This window comes from Cibotium barometz, chromosome 8 (assembly GCF_041138505.1).
Source record: "Cibotium barometz isolate CiBa-2024 chromosome 8, ASM4113850v1, whole genome shotgun sequence".
Classification (NCBI taxonomy): domain Eukaryota; kingdom Viridiplantae; phylum Streptophyta; class Polypodiopsida; order Cyatheales; family Cibotiaceae; genus Cibotium; species Cibotium barometz.
In genome coordinates, this window is record NC_141053.1 from 21,599,616 (window position 1) to 21,621,996 (window position 22,381).

General features: G+C 43.4%; 1 protein-coding gene across 1 annotated transcript; it reads left to right on the plus strand.

The window, feature by feature from the left end:
- The first annotated feature begins 234 nt into the window (after window positions 1-234).
- LOC147636032 (uncharacterized) lies at window positions 235-3,222 on the plus strand. The gene is made up of 2 exons (XM_086801074.1): window positions 235-497; window positions 921-3,222. Exon 2 carries the CDS (start codon window positions 930-932, stop codon window positions 1,947-1,949), a length of 1,020 nt encoding a protein of 339 aa, XP_086657200.1. The 5' UTR covers window positions 235-497; window positions 921-929; the 3' UTR covers window positions 1,950-3,222.
- Window positions 3,223-22,381: the final 19,159 nt, after the last annotated feature.

The window sequence follows — 22,381 nt, forward strand, 5'->3', positions numbered from 1 at the left end:
TGCCACGCAAGCGCTGAGTTCGGCGTTCAGTGCTCACTGCTGAACGTTGAAAGTGACCAGTGACCCCCCCTCCCAATTTGGATATTTCCAAAGCCACCATTTGACCATTCGATTTTTCCCCTCAAAAATAAACGTTTCTTCATGACCAGAAATGAACGGTTGTCTCTCTCTTCACACAAACGGACCAAAACACCCACGTGCCAACGGTTGCATTTTCCAACGTCTACACATTGTTCAAGGAGCTCTTACATTTTTTTCCTATAAATTGAAGCTTTGTGTTGTACTTCCTTTGCCACTGTGAAAAAGCTGTTGAGAAGAAGTTCTGTCCAAATCAAGACTTGCTTGCCCTTCTATCAAGCAATATCGGTAGACCACCTTTGAAGTTTGAGCTTTTTTTTTTCAAGCTTTTATTGATTGCACAATTGGCTTATTCAATAGCATACTAACACATTTGCTTCAATTGTGATGTGCAGGTGCAAACCAACAAGGTTTCGAAGGTACCTTGCCAATTTCTTTGGCCCTCTTTGGCTTCTACATCCTCTACATGACAACTCTCCACCAAATGGCCTCTCACTCTTCCACCATACACCCTCTCTCTCTCTCCCTCTCTCCACCAAATGGCCTCTCACTCTTCCACCATACACCCTCTCTCTCTCTCCCTCTATCCGCCAAATGGCATTGCTCTCTCTCTCTCTCTCTCCACCATATGGCAAATCTCTCCATCATATGGCCTTTCCCTCTCTCCACCATGTGGCCTCTCTCTCTCTCTCCACCATATGCCCTCTCTTTCTCTGTCTCTCTTCTTATAATGGCCTCTCTCTCTCCCATCTCTCCACCAAAGGCCTCTCTTTTTTATGCTTGTAATTTTGTTTGAAGGATAAATTTTTGATCATGACTAATTCTTTTTTGTTTTCTTTCAGGTACATTTTATGGACCCTACTCACTCTCAACCATTTGATTCTCAAATGGAGGATGACACACCTCTCTCCCAAATGTTTACATCGCCACCACAATACCCCTTCTCATCCGCACATTTTCCAATGCCTCCTCATGGCTTTACGGCCATGTTAACCTCTCCCTCTCCCGCCTCTCCCTTCTTCTTTAGACCCCCACCTCCAAATGTGGCTTTTAAGCCACCAAGTCCTCATCACGAACCATCAAAAAATTCACCTCCAAATCCAACGAAAGAAACTACACCATCACGAGCCAAAACTTCAAAGAAGCATGGGGCAGACCACAGGGACGAAGTGCAAGAGTCTGCTTCATCCAAGAGGCCAAGGGTATCCAAGAAGAAGGCGCCAGCAGTTGACCTTACCGAAGACGACGACCTCGACAATAAAAGCAAAGGAAAATGGAAAGATTTTTGGGTGGATCAGCTAATCCACGTGCGAGGTGGCATGAGCCATGAATTTAGCAACCCTCAAAAACAGGGGGTTAATTTATGGGCAAAAGTGGCAGATAAACTATCTGCTACTTATCATGATTTTGACAAAGATAGCAAAGCATGTAGGAAGAAGTGGGCACATGTTTTAGGCCAATACAGGGTAGACAAAGCTCACAATACTGTGTCTGGTAACAATAGAAAATACACTTGTAAATGGTTTGATGTCGTAGACGAATATTATCACAATAGAGCACAGGTAAAGAGTGTATCACATGCTAGCTCTGTGTCATGTAATGACCCCCTAGACACACAAATAGATGAGGAGAATGAGGAGGGGGAGCCACAAAACTCCACTGCCAAGGTTCAACCTACACCTCCACCATCAGGACGTCAGGGACCTGCCAAAATAGAGGACTCCTTGAATGAGATGGCCAACACAGGCCGTGCTCTACTTGATCATTTGAAGGAGTCTTCTATTCGTCAGGAGGCCACTGAAAACAAACGTTTGGATCTACTAGCTGCCCTCCATGCTACCATGGCCGAATTTTTGAATGCATCAAAATGATGTTGCAATGTTATTTATATCTTCTAGTGAGTTGGTGTGAAATGTTGTAAGCAAGGAGAAATCTAAATAATGTGTGTTGCATATTTTTACAGGTGGACATGGCCATCCCAAGGAGAATTGCATTGTTTTGTGCATGGTTATGCTTTCTTGCGATTACTGAGCTTCTATCACCACCCCCCATGAGTGATGAAGAGTCTATGTTACAAATGTGGTTGTACTTAGTTCAGTGTATGGGTCGATGTATGCATGCAAAAAAAAGTATAAATCGTAGGATAGGGCACACCCGTAGAAAAGCTTGGGCATATCCACAGGCCAAACATTTTCTTGAGCACTTCTTGCTAGGTTCTTACTCAGCAAGCATGTTCAAGAAACGCCTTCGGATTAGTAGAGAGACCTTCCAATACTTGTGTGGCAAACTTGCTCCACAATTGAAGAAAAAACGCATCAATATGCGTGAAACCTTGAGCATTGAGACTCGTGTATCTATTGCTTTGCATAGGCTAGCTAGTGGTACAGCTTTGGAGGTCTTAGGTGACCTATATGGATGTGCCACTAGCACAGCTTGTGGCATAGTCTTAGATTTTTGTAGAGCTTTCTTATCATCAGGCCTAAAAGATATGTATATCAAGTGGCCTTCTGGAGCTAGATTTGAGAAACTATCAAGAGACTTTGAGGCATTAGAGGCATCCCCTATGTCGTAGGAGCTATCGATGGTTCGCACATTCCTATTATTGCACCGAGAGAGAACCATGAGGATTACTTTAATCGCAAAGGATTTCATTCAATCCTTTTGCAATTAACAGTTGCATCAAATTGCTCAATTTGGGACTATGATGTGGGTTGGGCTGGCTCCATCCACGACTCTTTGAACTTCACAAGAAGTGAACTCGGGCGAAGATGTGTTAGGGGTTTGTTGGGCAATTACTGTTTGGTTGGCGACTGTGCTTATCCTGCACGGCCATACATGTTGGTGCCCTTTAAGGGATGTAAGGAAGGCTTATCACACATGAAGTACTATTGGAACTTCATACAATCTAGCACTAGGATGCCTGTAGAGCGAGCATTTGGCATGTTGAAGGCAAGGTTTCGCATCTTGCTCAAAAGATGTGATATGGACCTTCACCACGTGCCGAGTCTTGTAGCTGCATGTCTTGTCTTACATAATATTTGCATCTGTCATGGTGACTCTTTTGACATGGATTGGGTGCGTGAAGCAGAAGCGTGCTTACAACTTGGCAGTTCGATGGAAGAGGATCAAAGAACAGCAGTAACTTCTATGGCCGAAATTCAAGCTATCCGTCCCCTCCAACCAGAAGATGCAATTCAACGAGCACAACAAGGAGACGACTGTGGAGGAAGAACCGTACAACATGATTTCGGATCTGGTGCTAAACGACGCAACAACATTGCAAGATCAATGTATAGGGCACATTCAAAGAAACGAGTTCAAGAATTTTTTGGTGATAATCTTTCCGATGCAGATACATCCTCATCTTCCTCTGAAGCTCAAGTTTCATGATTTGTAATAACTTCTCATCAGTATATGACTGACATTGGTGAACATAGGTCTATAAGCCTTGTAATCATTTTCTCTCATTATGGTTAAACCTTGTTTGTTTTTATGGTCTATAAGCATTGTAATCCTGGTCTCGCATTATGGTTAATTTTTATTGTGATTTGCTATTTTTTTGTTAGCTTTGACCTTCAATTTACCAAATCACTTTGTTTGCTTCTGCCGCCTCCGTGTGAATTCAAGGGGCGGCGGCAGTGTGAATACCATTCTACCGCCGTCTCCGTGTGAATTGAAGGGCGACGCGGCAGGAGAAAAATGTAAAGTCTTCCACCCGGACAAGGAGTTCCACATCACTCACTTCCGCCGCCCCATTGTGAATCCACCCTTAGGCCCAGTTCACAGTGAAGCGGCGGAAAACACACTCAAAAATGAGCAATTCCAGGTGGAAAAGTTAAAAAATGCACACTTCCGCCACCCGAGTGTTCACACAGAGGGCGGAAGGAAGACTGCACTAATTTTCTTCCGCCGCCCAGTGTGAACCTTTCGGGCGGCGGAAGAAAGAATAAAACAAAAACATGGAAAGTAGAGCCAAGAGTTGATTGGTGCCAACATGGCACTTTTTGCCAAGTTGGAGGGTGGAAGAAGTTTGTTCCAAGGGGGGGGGGGGGGGGTTGGAACAAAACTCCCTTTTTTCTTCCACGATGTGGCACCTCTCAACCTTCTCTTCCGCCACTCTATGTGAACACTAATGTCCATATGGTAACTTTTTGTTGGCTTCTACACTTTTTAAATTCCTTCCGCGCCGCCTTATGTGAACTGGGCCTTATACAGCTTTCCGCACTATTCTCTATTATGTGCCATTTATTCACACCAGACAAAATCTCGTCTCGCTGGCATCTACAAACAGCGCGGGGTACGCAGCTTCTATCTTCACTTAGGGGTCCAGATCACGTGCTCGTCTCCTTTGAGACTGTCTCCATGAGCTGCTGATTTCTTGAAGCTCTTTTCCTCCATGTACACCATAGCTACTGTTTAACTATGGCTACAAGCTTCCATTGCAATCTTCATAAGCTTGACTACCATGTCACACTGCTTCTTCAGCCACATCTCTTCTTCTCTTTCACCCTCAGAAGAAAAACAACAGAGCAAACCTTGACCCTAATAAATCTCCATCCACCATCACGTCAACTGCAGTCTTCGGCACGAGTGCAGACTTTGGGTGCCGTGTGGCTCAACGTCTCTCCGATCTTGGAATTCACCATGTTAATCATGCCTCTGCATGCTGCTGTGGGTTCACTCTCCTTTTAGCTGCTGCTTCGAGTTTGCGCCTGCTGACTGTTTGCTCCTTTGAGTTTGCCATCGCCAACGTTAACTGCTAGCTGACTTGGCTGCTATTCACTGCGGTGCTCCTATAGCCTCTGCTGCTTGACTACCTTGTAGAGTCATAGTATTGCCATCGCCACTACGTCCACTATGGTCTCTTCCCTTCCACAGGAACTGCTTAGCTCCATTAATGGTAATTGATCTTGGGCTTCGTGAGCCCTCACAAGCATCTTCTCTTGAGATGCTTCCATAACTTCTATCTTCACATGCTCACGGTCCTGCACTGCCATAGCTGTAAGCTATTTTTTATTTGCTAGGTGTTACCAACATCGGCTGTAAGCTATTTTTTATTTGCTAGGTGTCTTCAATATCGGCTGCCTCTCCTTCTTCAAGCTCTCACAAAGCTTTCATGGCTGAAGTTATTGTGCTTCCCATCTTGGTTGCTCTTATCTCTTGGAGCTTTTTTCTGATTTTGGTGTCTCCAAGGTGCTTATCTCGAGCACAATCGCAACTCCCTTGTATATGTAGCTATGTTAGCTACTACCTTTGCCTTGATAAACCTTCATAAGCTCTCAAATGAACTCCATATGCAGCATGCCATCTTCAATATGCATGCCATCTTCAAGGGTACCTCTTCTTTGAGGTTTCATTACCATGAAACCAAGGTGACGGTTGCTAAACATGTGAAAACAACCAAGGTTTCCATCCCCTTCTTTTCTGTCCTTCATTGAGCAAACTACGAGCCATGCCATTTTCTTGACAAGCTCCAACATGGACTGCAAATCAGCTCTGATAACCACGTGTCCACCACTCTAACATTCACCATTGCATGAAGCAATAGACAATAATCATCATTGGGGACTTACCAATGCTCCGGGATCACGTCCCTTGAGGTCTCCAAGCTCGCTTTCGAAAGCTCCAATCCTCCAAACTCCACCTCCACGCTGTCACCCCCATAGAGTGGTTCGCACCACCACACAAGGTAATCTCTCTCTCACTCCTCTACACATACATGCATAAAAAAGGGACATGCACTACATAACACTCTCACACTCCCTCTCTCTTTCACAAGATAAGGCAAGAGCTCTCATAGCACAAGGGGGATTGTGTCCTTCTATTATGAGAAAATGCCTTATATACAATTGGCCCTTATTGATACTTGGGCGTCCAAAACTTACTAACTAAGACCTTGGATGGACAATATCTCATAATGTACAACTTTTACAGTACCTTTTCATGACACTTATTAATGTCCACAAATGGAGGAGCATATTTGTTAATCCAAAATGGGATTAATATCCCCCCTACCTAATGTAGGTTCTTGAGAACCTGTTACCTAGGTTGAAAGACCTGGTCGTTGAATTTATGCCTATAAAAGTTACGACATGATTGAAGCTTTCTTAGGGTTCTTCTAAAAGAGGTTCTTCCAAAAGCTGCATGTGATGTCCAAATCCCAGTGTGGACCATATCTTCAAATTTAATGTGCATGTAACCTGGAAGACACCTTAGGCGATCATAGTATAGCATCATGCCTCTTTCATATAAGGACCTGTGTTCATGTCGAAGTGGAGTTAGTTAGCTGCAAATCCATCATAGTGTTTCTTAGGTTGATCTATTTAGGACCACTATCAGCTTCTTCAGAAATCTGACTGTTACCACAATATCTAGATTTGGAATACGGTTCCAAACTCGTATCCATGTGAGCATCTACTGCCTTTGACTTGCAATATCTGAAAATATTGATGGTGCAAACTACGAAAAATTATAGCAAACATGAGAATCCCGACGTTTGGCACATCATGAAATTGTAATGGTGTCAACCTCTATTTAATAGGCATGTACAGTGGATCAACCCTTTTTAGGTTGGCGGGGAGCACTGATACTGCTAACTATATTCTAGAATTGTAAGATATTCCTTATCCGATTGTATACCAAAATCCTCAATGTGGGGATTGGTATTATTTGTGATGATGATCGGATTTGCTTTGCTCCAACTACAGAAACAATAACTAATCATGAAGGTAACCATTTCGATCTCCAGTAGGTCCGCTAAGTGGGGGTTTGCCAGCTTTGTATGCTTTGCCACATTTGCCCATAATGTACCTTCTCTTGCCATTTTGGTAACAGCTCTTCCAAATCAAGCATTGGTGCATGGAGAGGAGAGGACACATAAGGTTTCCATCTTGATGTCATTGTAGCATAGCCGTCTGGCAGGATTCTGTGGGTTGGTTCAAATGGTATTATGCTTTGCATCAACACCTTGAACATTAGCTTTGGCTTCAATAAGGGGTTTCCTGCCCTGATAAACCCTTCATACTCTGTACAAGACAAGTACTCAAGAATATTGTTATTAGCAAATGGCTGGAGATCATCTCTTAATTGAATGTGACGTACCTCTTGAAGTGGCCTTGGTGGAGATGGGTGGGGTGCCGGGGGGCGAGAGGGTCAGTGGAAAAATCTATAAGTATAGAAGGAAGATAAAAGAAAATGTAGTCGGCCTCAGATTTGTTAGTTGGACTAACACTTGGATAAGGGTTTAGTATTTTACCGACGATAGAAGAAAACAACGAATAAGTATATGGAGTTGAAGAACCTTGTGTTTCTTCCTGGCCCTCTCTTGAACTGGGGGGTGGGTAGGCAGGTTTGTGTATTTTCATAAACTCCTAGAGTTCTGTGATATATTCTGAAGTTATGTTAGGATATTCAATATGTATTTTATCAAAGTTATATACCATGGTAGTCATCATTGCTTCTAAGTGTTTATGTATATGCGATAGAGCATTAGAATGCCTTATGGGTAATAAGGGTGGATTCGGTTAGATTTAAGTGTTGGTGTGTATTATAGACTTCTATCCACCCATGACTAATGATCCATTGGTAGCTTCATGCTACAACCTCGTAATTGGCCAGTGTATTAGGAATATCATCTTGTATAAACGGGTCAAGTTTGTCCACACTGTTATCCAAGATGTCAGATTGTTGCAACACCCGACACCAACTACATAGGTTTAACACAATTGGATGCAAGGGGTAGAGGAAAGTCCCCTAGACTAAGGTCTTCAGATAAGTTAATTTCATATTGGAGAAGTGAGAGGGTTAGTGTAGACAAAAACTGAGTTAAATTTTGAATAGAGGCCCAAGGAGTCACTGGCAACAACAACGAACCTAATTTCGAGGCTCGTTCAATAAGTAGTCGCAATTTGTCTATAGGTTCCTATCTTTCACTTCTTTCTGGGATGGCCAGCTGGCACTCTAATTCATGTATTCTTGAGTCTTTTCATGATAGAAGATATGATATGGCCATTTCATGAACCATTCGAGCTGCATCTAAGTCCTGGAATCTACGTGTCACAGCTTCATGTGCCCTTCTTATTGAAGATTTCAAAGCTTAAGCTTCTCTTAACTGTTTGTTGAGCCTTTCTGCTGCTGCTGATACTTGGCTGGCCTGGAGTTGTTGAGTGACTTGTTCCACGTCCTATTTGTGGCTAATGGACATCTATTCAATCTCCAAGGATTTGGCAACAATGATCATCAATGCTTTAACTTTCTTTGCATGTGCGTTGTTTATATGTTCCCTTTCGTTCTGAAGATGAAGTAACTTTTGCTCAGTAGATGCAAGGGCTTCATTGATGGTATCCATGGTCTTTGTGAATGCCTCTTCTTTGGCCTGGAATGTTTCATTAGCCTCATGAAGTTGTTGAGCATGTTGCCTTGCTTGTTCCTTAGTATGTGCGACTTCTTTTTGAAGTTGATCCTTTTTTTGCTCTACTTGCACCTTCAGCTCCATATTTTCCTTAATCTGTTACACAATTGTCTGGCTGAGTACTTGGTTGTTTCCTTCTAAAACCCAGTATCTTGCCTCATGTTCTTTTGTAGCCTTTGAGGATGACATCTTTATGTGTAGCCACTACTGCTGCCATTTGTTCTTGGAGCATCTTGACATGGTCACTTGTTTCTTGGACTTGTCTCCAGAGTGTAGCATTTCTATCTTTGAGCATGTGAGTAGTTAACAAATGGGAACACCACATTCTTTGTTCTTGTTTCCAGATGGAAGCACTAGTTGAATTCGCGTCGTCTAAATTGTGTAGTGGTAATTGTAGCAAGCCATCCAAGCCCTCCATAGTCTTTATAAGAAAGCGTTCAGCATCCAGATTATGCAAGAAGGAATCCATTGGGATTTGGTCTTCATCATCCAGCCATTGTCGCTTGTTGCTGGGGCTTATTGCTTCTTCATCTATCTTTCTTTTTTCCACTTCTTGGCTTTCATCTGGGGCCTCTAAAGGTGTAGAGGTTGCCTCTTTGTTCTTGTGGCTTATATCCTCTTATAGTATATCTCGTATATCTCTCTCAGGAGATTTATCTGCACCAATTTTGGCTGACGCATTCTGATCTGATAATATAATAGAATCCCGAAGCGGTGATGATAGGTTTTTAAAGACCATATGAGTTGGGCTAGGAGGAGGTGTTTGTTGAGGCACTTCAGCAGAGCTGTGCTTACTGGTATTTCTGAAAAGCTAATACCCCTTGCTTTTTGGTGCTCCACCACTTCCTGATAAGAGGCAATGTCCCGAGCTAGTTTCGCTTCCAGGTGTTCGGACTCCTCAATGACTCCGGGAATGATACCTCTCATGTTTTTGTATGTCTTCTTTCTTCTACTCTTCTTTAGTTCCTTCATAATTTCCTTTGTGTCCTTTAGAAGTGTCTACCACCCTTCCTACAGCTCTTTAGAGGTAGTGATGGTGGTTTTTTCAGTGCTGCAATTGTGGTACATGTTCCTTTGGTATGTTTTCTGGAATCGAAAGATCTGCTGCATGACTCAACACCTTGGTAAGCAAGTATGGATTGCATACTTTGGATTGGTGCACCTTCAAGTAGTTTTCCATTTCTTTGTGAATGTACCCAGCCCAGTCATCTTCTTTCTCCTCATGCACTTTGGCTATTCTGTTTAGAGGCACTCTGTTGTACCTGTCAAAAACTGGCTTGACCTGCATAATTAAAGACATTGCTCTGCAGGCTTTTTCTGTCACTTCATCCCGTATATTCTCGTATTCTACCCCGTTTTGAATTGTGTGAACTCCTTTTAAGCATGGCATCCAACGATATCTTTTTAAAGTTGTGAGAATGTATCTTGATTGGTGGAGATAGTTGCAAAGCCTCATGGATCAATTCTTTGGAGAGGAGGACCTGTTCACTGGTGCCATGTGCCTTTGTCACCTGTCCCCTCTTAGTTTCCCTGTCATAGGATTTCAAATACTCTGCACATAATTCTATGTTGATTATGAGGGGGAGGAATTCAACCATTCTTCCCAGTCGTCCTACCTTCTCCAACTTATCTTTGACTTCCACATCCTCCAAAATCTGGAGGCATTATGGGCTATGATACTGTAGGGCTATCTTACCATGTACTATCTGCACATCCTTGGCTGATTATGGAGCCCTTGTACATCAACTGTGCATACTTCCCCAAATGAAAAGATGTAGGGGAGAAGAGAGCTTGAGATCTTGCAAGCACACACACACACTCACAAAACCCTAAAAGAGAACACACAAGGTGAGAGGCTGAAAATCTTCTTCTTTTTCACACACCACTCAACACACCATATACAAAGATAAGAGTACACACTATGAAAAGGTACTCAACCAAATACATACTAGGGTTCTCTATAGTGTGAACGCAACTAAATGAGCTGGCGCTATAAGTATGCCAGTCTCTAGAATGGCTGTCACACAACCTGTCATCCCACTGGCCGCATATCACCCATGATCTCACCAACCATGCCAGTGGTGTAAGTGGGGGGCCTATCCCCCAGGCGGGTCATCAGTGTGTCCACCGCCTCACTAGATGAGCTCGATATCTCAACACTCCCCCTCGAGCTCAACTCCATCTCATGTCAACCAAGAGAAGCCCTAAATCTACGGAGCTTCTCTATACCCCCAATGCTTTGGTGAAGATGTCAGCTACCTGATCCTGTGTGCTGACATAAAGAAGGTCAACATCTCCTGCCAAAACCTTCTCTCTGACAAAACGGTAGTGGACCTCTATATACTTCGTGCGAGCATGAAAAACTGGGTTCCTGGCCAACTATATACTGCTAATGTTGTCACAAAAAATGACAACTTGTCTATCCACTGATAGACCCAAATCTGTAAAACAAGTAGCTTTCTCAACCAAGCTACCTCACATGCTGCCATAGCAACACCTCTGTACTCGGCCTCTCTGTACTGGATAGAGTAACCGTAGGCTGCTTCTTGCTGCTCTAAGTCACAGGAGCACTCCCCAAAGAAAACATGAAGCCACTAGTAGATCTTCTATCTGAGATACTACCAGCCCAATCAGCATCTGTGTACCCATGTACACATATCTCTATCCCAGTTTCATAAAATAGTCCACAATGCAAAGTAGACCTCACATACCTCAGTATGCGTCTCAATGCATCCAAATGCGACTTCCGAGGAACCTGCATAAACTGACTCACCAACCCAACAGCATAGCTCAAATCTGGCCTGGTGATCGTCATGTAGATCAAGCTTCCTACTATGCGCCTATACATAGTAGGATCCTCCAAAATCTCTCCTGAATCTGCACTCAACTTGCCATTCTGATCCAATGGTACTGAGATAGGCTTACAGCCTATCATACCATACTTGGACAACATGTCCAAGCCATACTGTCTCTGTAGTAATCCAATACCATGTGGTGACCTAATCACCTCAATGCCCAAGAAATATCTGAGCTCCCCCAGATCCTTCATCTCAAACTTCTGTCTAAGCAAGATCTTTACATCAAAGATCTCTGCATCATGGTCCCCCGTAATGATCAAGTCATCTACATAGATGACAACGTACAACCCCTCTATCACTGTGTCTCACATACAGCGAGAAATCTGCATTGGCTACATGAAAGCCAATAGTGACAAGATATTCAGAAATCTTGTCAGACCATGCTCTTGGTGCTTGTATTAAGCCATACAAGGCTTTCTTCAACCTGCAAACATGCTCGGGGTGACTCACATCCTCATAACCAGGTGGCTGCAACATATACATCTCTTCCTACAAATCCCCATGCAAGAATGCATTCTTTACATCCATCTCATGTAAAGACCATTGCTTTGATGCAGCCACTGCTATCACATCCATCTCATGTAAAGACCATTGCTTTGATGCAGCCACTGCTATCACAACTCTCATCCTGCAAATCCCCATGCTTGTATTAAGCAATGGTCTTTACATCCATCTCATGTAAAGACCATTGCTTTGATGCAGCCACTGCTATCACAACTCTCATCCTGCAAATCCCCATGCTTGTATTAAGCCATACAAGGCTTTCTTCAACCTGCAAACATGCTCGGGGGTGACTCACATCCTCATAACCAGGTGGCTGCAACATATACATCTCTTCCTGCAAATCCCCATGCAAGAATGCATTCTTTACATCCATCTCATGTAAAGACCATTGCTTTGATGCAGTATATGTCGGGACATTGGTGAGGCCAAATGACATAACCTTGTAAGCATATGTCCGCCACATAGTATTGATGAATGCCATTTTGTGTTGGTTTTCAGGTGCTATAGACACTTGATTGTAGCCTAAAAATCCATCTAAGGACCTGATTGTGTTGTTCTTGATCCTTCCATGATTAAGATCATATATTGTACCACTTCAGGTGGTATACCCTTTATCTCTGTGTATTTCCAAGAAAAGCAATCCTTAAATTCTTTGAGGAGAGCGATGAGTTCCTTTTCCTTTGTTGGAGTCAAGTCCTTTTCGATATAGACAGGTTTGGTTTCCTCCCCTGGCTCTGCAATATCAATTTCTTTAACCTTAGCTGGACCATTGTATGATGTGGATAGACCATCTTCCTTTACTCTTTTGGCTGTTAATTGCACCACTTTTCGTTCGTCAATCATGCATGTCTTGAAATGGTCTGGCACTGAGAGTAGGTCTGGTTTATCTTCATCATCTCTTTTTGTTTGAGCCATCACCTTCTTGGCTTCACGCTCAGCTTCAACCAGAGCCTTGTTTCATTTTCAGTGCTCTACATTTTTGAGCTTTGGCATTTCTGGCTCTTAAGGGATGACCTCCTCCTTATGTTTTCCTTCCAGGGATATCTTACTCAACTCTTCACCCCAATTCTTAGAAAACTCCTCGTGTACCTTAGTGGCTTCGAGGTATCTCTGGGTTGCATAACATCTATCGTGGCCAGAACATGCATCAAGTTTTTGCTGAAGTCTGGAGGGGGGAGTGACGCATACATTTCAGCTTCTTCCTCCTCCTTTGAAAATTCTACCATTGGTTGGCAAACTTGAAAGGACACGGTCAGCTCAGTGGTGACCAAATCATTGCCAAACAATTTCCTTTCCATTCGATGTGCTTTTCACGTTCACAAATCTATCTTGAGGATTTGTGAGTCCTTTCGAATATACAAGTGGTCTAATGCCTAATCATGCACCAATTTGGATTCCCTCATGAAGGGTCTTCCCCCCCAAGATGATGTCGTATGACTCCGGTTGGTGCAAAAAGTCCATTACAACAAATGTATGAGACGGTAGTAGCCGAATGTAAAGAATTTAAGTCATACATTCTTCAATAGCCCCATGGGTCTTGAAGATGTTCCATCTGCCATTTTGACAATTAGATATGCTATTTCTAGATTTGGTTTTCCCCAATCCACCCAACATTGTTTGGTAATGATGTTGACTTCCACTCCTCCATCCAGGATTAATGCTTGGTACCCTTGATGAATTGGAATTGTAGCATTAGTGTCGTCACTCTCATAATATCGGCCCAATTGATGAATTGGAATTGTAGCATTAGTGTCGCCACTCTCATAATATCGGCCCAATTGATTGACAAGTATCTTGATGAATCTAGGTTTTCTTACCCCTGCATGTTTTAAGTTTCTTTATGCTAGAGGTGGTTGGCCTCCTCTGCATTGGTCATTGGGTTTAATCCTCCATCTACCCATTCTTTTATGTCTGCCCACAATGTCGGTGAATTGTGTAACACCCAATGGCATTTGGACAGGAGTGGACAGTACGATTGTGAGTCTGCCTATGTCGCTTGGCTCTCTGGCAAGTGAGGACTCCTTCTATGTGTGTCTCATATTCACCCCTAGGGAATGAATGAATGGAAATATCTTGCTCAGCCTCCTCAAACATCCTTGGCGTGAGGTTACTTTGAGTTCCTCCTTTAGACTCTTCTAGAATTGAAGTAGGCACATCCAATTTTATTTCCCTTATTGCTTGTTTCTTGGATACATTGTATCCGCCATGGCCCGGTTAGCCCTTAATTTGGCTTCATGAAATAGTTGGCACTCTTCCACTAGGGCCCTAGCTTCTTCAAGCTTTCTTATCTCTCCTTTAGCATTTGGGTATTCACCAAATCTCTTAGGGGTTGTTGGTCTCTCTTTTTGTGCCTCTTGGGTAAGCTCATATGATTTTGGCACTTGATCATTCTCTTCCTTTGATTGGGTGGATCCGGTGTCAATGGTATCTTCTTTGGACCCATCCTGGATTGTGACCATGGATCCGGTGTCAATGGTATCTTCTTTGGACCCATCCTGGATTGTGACCATGGTGTCACTTTTTTCACTCTCCTCCTTCTTCCAATTCTAGAGGTTGTGGCACCTACTGGGTTCTTTCCTTTGTTCCCTTGTTTGGCTTGGGCCCATGTTAGGACATTTAGTGGCCTGATGTTTCTAGGTTGCACACTTATGGTACTGATAGTGGCTTGGTTAGAAGTGGAGGTAAAACCACTGGCACGATATGGAAAGTCTTTTATCAAATGATCAACCCCACACTTAGTACAAGTAAGCGTGTCATTAGGCAGTGCTGCCACCATTGGCTGAGGTTGATGGACATGAACCACATTCTTGTTAGGACAGTCTGCTATTTAACGAGGTCCAATGTAACCAAAACATTATAGTGGCCTCCTTGTCATATTTGAGTTTATGTCTTTACCTTTCCACTGAACCATGGTTTGGAACACTGGTACTGACATGTTATTTTTGTAAGACATAAAATTCTGGTGCAATCTCTGCGGCCTCCTCGCATAGTACTCACTATTTATTTCAACCTCACGCACCATCTCACCCTCATCGGCGGATGGCTCCTGCACATAGAACACCACATCAGATCTCTATGAGGAGGGTACTGATGAGCATGCCCATGCCCTTATGCTTCTCTTCCATCCTTGACTTTTATTTTGTCCAGTATAGCATTACTGAGTTCTCGTCCACAGTCATGTTCTCAACGTTTTCGCTTCGGGTTCCTATGTCTTGGTGACTCGTGACTCGCGATTGTTACCATATTATAGTAGTGATGTGTGTGAACACACTTAGGACCGCCGGGGCACTTTTTCCCTCACTAGGAGGTTTTTTCCCCCGTGCATTGTATATACGCCCATTATCTTCTAGGGCTTGTTATCTTTCATTTTTGGCACTCATAATACACTACTGTGTTGTGCTCAAGCTTCCTCATCTTCTTGAAGTTGTGTGTGCATTCCTGCAACCCTAATTCCAACAATTGGTATCAGAGCAGGCTTCCTCCTCCCGGGCAGCATCACCGGCACCTGCCGCTTCATCTCCTCCGATTGCGACGAGGTTTCACGAGCGTCTGCAGGTTAGTATATGCCGTGGGTAAGCCCGTAGGGCTTGGTCGTTTCAGAATTTTGATCTGAAGTCATTTCGCCCTCCGTTTTTGCATTCCAAGTACTGCGCAGGCAAAATCGTCCTACTGTGCAGATTTTCTGTCAAGATTAAAATCTGCAGGACAGGTGCCCATTCGTCTGTTTTGGGCTGTGCTACATAGCACAGGTCGATTTTATACAGGTTTACCTCTTACAGACAGCATTTACATCTAGTAGTACAGTCATTGGCCATGGCTGACAACAATGATGTATTCCGCATGTTGGCTGCTGAGGATAAGTTGGATGGCACCAACTATCCATTGTGGGCATATATGATGCGACATGTATTGGTAGCAAAGGGGTTATGGAACATTGTGCAGGGTATTGATGCACGTCCTATTGTGGCTGGGAATGCTGCAAACACATCAGAAACAGGTACTGTTGATGATGGTGCAGGCACAAGTGCTGTAGCAGCTGTTCGAGAACCACCACTTTCAGCAGAGCAGATTCGTTGGGATGGTAGAGATGCGCAGGCTCATGCCTTGATTGCGCTGTCTGTCAAACGTACCATTATCCCACATATTCGCTCCTGCAGGACTTCTAAGGATGCTTGGGATGTACTTGCCACATTGTATCAGGCAAGAAATGAGGCTCGTGTTGCTTATCTCCGAAAACAGTTGGAGAGTGAGCATATGAACGAAGGTGATTCTATGGATAGCTTTTTGACAAAGATCAAGGATTTCAAAGAGCAGCTCATTTCTGCAGATGAAATCCTGTCAGACAGTTCACTTGTGCAGACTGTTTTGAATGGTCTACCAGATTCTTATCAGGGTTTTGCTTCCACTCTTCGCTTGATGATGAAAGGCAATCCCAATGCCTTATCATTTGAGGAGTTAGTTTCTGTTTTGCTGCAAGAAGACCAGTCAAGGCAAAACAGGAATATTATGCGTGTCGCAGATCAAGCTTTCGTTGCTAGTCAGAGAAGCGGGAAAGGTAAAGCTGGCTTTTCTTCTAGTAAGCAGAAATCTGCAAATGCTGCACAACCAAAGAAGGAAGACAAAGATGAGAAGAAGGGTGACAAACAGAAGACATTTTGCAAGTACTGTAAGGGAAATGATCATGTCATCAAAGCGTGTCCTAAGCTGGCTGCGAAAGAGGCTAAGAAGAAAGAGGCTGGTATGGCTGTTGCAAATGCCTCTCCTTCTAACAATGAATCTGCTAATGTTGTGCTAGATACAGAATGGGCATTCAATGCGCAGTGCAGTTATGACCCATCTTTGCATGACACATGTATGTCTGCAGTAGATTCAGATGTATGGTACTTTGACAGTGGTGCCACTAAGCATATCACCTCGCAGCGCAGTTTATTCACTTTCCTTGAGTCTGCTCCCACAGGGAATACTGTCACTTGTGCCAATAACTCCTCTTATCCCGTTGAAGGAGTTGGACAGATTGTGCTGAATGTTGCAAATGGCAACACCTTTACACTTTTTGATGCATTGTATGTGCCAGGGATCAAAAAGAATCTGCTGTCAGTCTCCGCATTTGCCAAAACAGGTTTGGTTGTAAAATTTGTGGATGGCAGATGTACTGTTCATGATCTCTCTTGTGGTGATATCATTGTAGCATCTGGTTCACTATGTCGAGGGCTGTATAAGCTCAATATGGATGGCAAATGTGTAGAGGATTCAGCATGTGCTATTATGGATACGCGGGCTATTTCAGATGCAAAACTGTGGCATGCACGTTTTGGTCATCTGAATTTTGCAAGTTTGCTGCGCCTGCAGAAATCTGAAATGGTGTCTTCTTTGCCTAAGCTTGAGGCACCTGTCAAGCATGTTTGTGAGGGCTGCATATTGGGTAAAATGCAGCGTGCTTCCTTTCCCAAAGATGGATCAGTGAGAGCTGAACGCAGATTGCAGCTTGTTCACAGTGATGTTTGTGGTCCCATGCAAACTCCATCATTTGGAAACTACCTTTACTTCGTGACTTTCATTGATGATTTTACCAGGCATGCATGGGTATATCCTTTGAAGGCAAAGTCCGAAGTGTTTTTGTGCTTCAAACAGTTTTTGGTTATGGCTGAAAATGTGTCAGAAAGTAAGATGGGCACCCTCCGTTCAGATCGAGGGGGGGAGTATATGTCTTCAGAATTTAATGCATTTCTGGCTGAGCGTGGGATAAAACACCAATGTACAGTGCCGTATACACCACAGCAAAATGGTGTGGCTGAGAGAAAAAACAGGTCTCTCATGGAAATGGCAAGATGTATGGTTAAGAGTCAAAGTCTACCACATGGTTTTTGGCTTGAGGCTGTCATGTGTGCCACTTATGTACTAAACAGGTGTCCCACTAAAGCATTACAGGTTGTCACTCCATATGAGGCTTGGCATGGCCGCAAGCCATCTGTTGGCCATTTACGTGTTTTTGGTTGCCTGGCATATGCATTAGTGCCTGTGCAACATCGCAGAAAATTGGATGACAAAGCTGTCAAATGTATTTTTGTTGGATATAGTGCTGAGAGCAAAGGCTATCGTTTGTATCATCCACAGACAAAGCGCATTTTGGTTAGCCGTGATGTTGTATTTGTGGAAGATGCAGTTCAGCCCTTGGTTTCATGTACTAAGGAGACAGATATCAGCTCACGTGATGTCTATGATACATTGTTGCCTCTTTTCAGTGATGCACAGTCAAGTGCAATACCTCATGAGGCAGTTTTTCAGCCTATGCAGGTTTTAAATGATGGCACAGATCAGCCTATATCTCAGCCTATATCTGATGCAGATGTGCATGATGCACTTGAGGATGAGAGACAAGAGATTGAGGGCTCTAGGAACATGCCTAGATGGCTGGTGCAGACTTTGCGTGACAGCAAGTTGGATGCCCCTTTGTCTAGTCGCACTCGTTCTGGCTCTCATGGTGCCTCTCATGCGTCAGATTGTTATGCATTGGCTGTTTCTAGTATGTGCGATGAAAGTGAGCCTGTTTCATTTGATGAGGCACAAAGTTCAGAAAATTGGATGGCTGCTATGCAAGCAGAATACGATGCTATTATGAAGAATGGTACATGGTCTTTATGTGACTTGCCCCCTGGCAAGAAGGCCATTGGCACTAAGTGGGTATACAAATTGAAGCGTAAGCCTGATGGCACAGTGGATCGCCATAAGGCTAGGCTTGTTGCAAAAGGTTATGCTCAAGAGAAGGGCATTGATTTTGATGAGACTTTTGCTCCCACATGTCGTATGACCACTGTTCGTAGCATCTGTGCATTAGCAGCTCATAATGGTTGGAATGTACATCAGCTGGACATAAAGACTGCGTTCTTAAATGGAGATTTGCATGAGGAGGTGTATGTATCGCAGCCTCGTGGTTTTGTTCAAAGAGGGCAGGAAAACAAAGTGTGCAGGTTAAAAAAGGCTTTATATGGTTTAAAGCAAGCTCCACGAGCTTGGTATGAAAAAATACATGCATATTTGACTGCACATGGGTTTCAGAATAGTCCAACAGAAAGCACTTTGTATGCTAAACGTGTGGATGGTGTACATCTAATCATTGCTCTCTATGTCGATGACATGCTGCTCACAGGACCAAATGAGAGTCATATTGCTGATTTTAAGGCTGATTTGAATGCCTCTTTTGAGATGTCAGATTTGGGGCATTTGCATCATTATTTGGGGATACAATTTAAGCAGTGTGATGGAGGTATTGCTTTGTGTCAGACAAAGTATATTGAAACATTGTTGCGGAGATTTGGCCTTGAAGACTGCAAGCCTATTGCTACTCCAATGGAGACAGGTTTGAAGTTGAGTCTTCATGATGCTGGAGATCAATTTGATGTCACACTCTATCAGACAGCTGTTGGTTGCCTCATTTATGTATGCATTACGAGGCCAGACATTCAGTTTGCAGTCTCACAGGTGAGCAGATTTATGCATAGCCCAGGCATTAAGCATTGGCAGGCAGTGAAGCGTATCTTTCGCTATTTGAGTGGTACTCGGTATCTTGGGTTGTTTTATCCCAAGGGGGGATCATTGCCGCCAGATTTACATGCTTTTTCAGATTCTGACTGGGCTGGTTGTTATGACACACGCGTGTCCACGAGTGGTTTTTGCTTCATGCTTGGAAGCTCATGCATATCATGGTTGAGCAAGAAGCAGCCTACTGTGGCCACTTCTAGTTGTGAAGCTGAGTACAGGGCAGCTTTCACAGCTACGGTTGAGTGTGTGTGGCTCAGACGCCTTATGGCTGATTTGGGTGTTGGGCAGCCATCTGCCACCACCATCTTCACTGACAGTCAGAGCGCATTGGCAGTTGCGCGGAACCCAGTGTTCCATGCTCGTACGAAGCACATTGAGGTGCACTACCATTATGTCAGGGAGAGACTCTCTGCAGGAGAGATCAGTTTGGCTTATGTGCCAACACAGGATAACCTTGCAGACCTTTTCACAAAGGCTCTGCCTCGTGAGAAGTTCGAAGCTTTTCGCAAAGCTTTGGGCTTACTCCCTTTTGTGGATTCGTCCACATAGCTAGACACTTCCCTATACATGAGTGCTAGCTCTTGTTCACCGCATCACTCCAGGGGGGATTTGTTACCATATTATAGTAGTGATGTGTGTGAACACACTTAGGACCGCCGGGGCACTTTTTCCCTCACTAGGAGGTTTTTTCCCCCGTGCATTGTATATACGCCCATTATCTTCTAGGGCTTGTTATCTTTCATTTTTGGCACTCATAATACACTACTGTGTTGTGCTCAAGCTTCCTCATCTTCTTGAAGTTGTGTGTGCATTCCTGCAACCCTAATTCCAACAGCGATGTTATTGCTCTGCAGAAGCTGCCTTGACATCTTCATGTTGTGGCAATTCAAGCATATTGTCTTCATATTGGATAGCTAACTTACAGCATGCATCCACAGTAGCTAGATAATTATGCATTTTATGATCTCGGACTCCTCTCTGGAAGCAAGGCAATAACTAATCATTAGTTAGTCTCTCCCGTACCTTACATCTAGAATTCAAGTGCTTGAGCCACCGCCGGGATACATAGTCTTGCATAGACTCATTTTCTTCTTTCATGTTTACCATCATTAGATGAAGGCAATAGACAATAACCATCGTTGGGGACATACCAATGGTCCAAGCTCACATCCCTTGAGGTCTCCAAGCTTGCTTTCGAAAGCTCCACCTCCACGTTGTCGCTCACACGCACCACCACACAAGGCAATCTCTCTCTCACTCTTCTACACATACATGCATAGAAAAGGCACTAGAGTACACTCTCAAGGCTCTCTCTCTCTTTCACAAGACAAGGCAAGAGCTCTCATAGCACAAGGGGGTTGTGTCCTTCTATTATGAGAATATTCCTTATATACAATTGGCCCTTATTCACACTTGGATGCCCAAAACTTACTAAAACTAAGACATTGGGTGGCCAATATCTCATAATGTACAACTTTTATAGTGCCTTTGCATGACACTTTTTAATGTCCTCAAATGGAGGAGCATATTTATTAATCTAAAATGGGATTAACATCCCCCCTACCTAATGTAGGTTTTGTGAAGCTTTTTTAGGGTTCTTCTAAATTCTACTTGGGATGTTGAGAACCCAGGTGTCGAACATATCTTCAAATGTAATGTGCATGTAACTTAGAAGACACCTTAGGCGATGATAGTATAACATCATGCCTCTTTCATAAGGACCTGTGTTCATGTCGAAACAGAGTTGGTCAGCTCTGCAAATCCATCATAGTGTTCCTTAGGTTGATCTATTAGGACCACAATCAGCTTTAAAAATCTAACTGTTGCTACAATACGTGGATCTGGAATATAGTTCCAAACTCGTATCTAGGTGGGCATTTGCTACCTTTAACTTGCAATATCTGAAAATGTTGATGGTGCAAACATGAGAATCCCTGTGTTTGGCATCATGGAATTGTAATGGTGCTAACCACTATTTGATAGGCATGTATAGTGGATCAACCCTTTGGGTTGGTGGGGAGCACTGATATTGCTGACTATATTCTAGAATTGTAAGATATTCCTTATGCCATTCCAGTTGTATACCGAAATCCTCAATGTGGAGATTGGTATTATCTATGATAATGGCCATGTAAGCTCCGCTTATGTGAACTGGATTTGCTTTGCGCCACCTGCAGAAACAATAACTAATCATGAATCTAACCATTTTGATCTCCAGCAAGTCCGCTAAGTGGGGGTTTGCCAGCTTTGTATGCTTTGCCACATTTGCCCATAATGTACCTTCTCCTGCCACCATAGGTAACAGCTCCTCCAAATCAGGCATTGGTGCACGAAGAGGATAGGGCACATAAGGTTGCCGTCTTGATGTCATTGTAGCATAGGCATGTGGCAGGATTTTGCGGGTTGGTTTAAACGGTGTGATTTGTGCATCAACACCTTGAACATTAGCTTTGGCTTCAATAAGGGGTTGCCTGCCTTGATAACCCTTCATACTCTACACACAAGACAAGTACTCAAGAATATTGTTATCAACAAATAGCTGGAGGTCATCTCTTAATTAAATGTGATGTACCTCTTGAAGTAGCCTTGGTGGAGAATGGGTGGGGTGCCGACAACTCCTTGGGGGGGCGAGAGTGTCAGTGGGAAAATCTATAGGTATAGAAGGAAGACTTGAGAAAATGCAGTTAGCCTTAGATTTGCTAGTTGGACTAACACTTGGATAAGGGTTTAGTATTTTATTGACGATAGAAGAAAACATCGGATAAGTATAAGGAGTTGAAGAACCTTATGTTTCTTCCTAGCCCTCTCCTAAACTAGGGGGTGGGTGGGCAAACTTGTGTATTCTCATAAACTCCTCGAGTTACATGATATATTTTGAAGTTATGTCAGGATATTCAATATGTATTTTATCATAGTTATATACCACAGTAGTCATCATGGCTTCTAAGTGTTTATGTATATAGTGATAGAGCTTCAGAATGTATATAGTGAT

Coding starts and splice junctions, on each gene's coding strand:
- LOC147636032 (XM_086801074.1), top strand. CDS start 930: ATGGACCCTACTCACTCTCAACCATTTGATTCTCAAATGGAGGATGAC.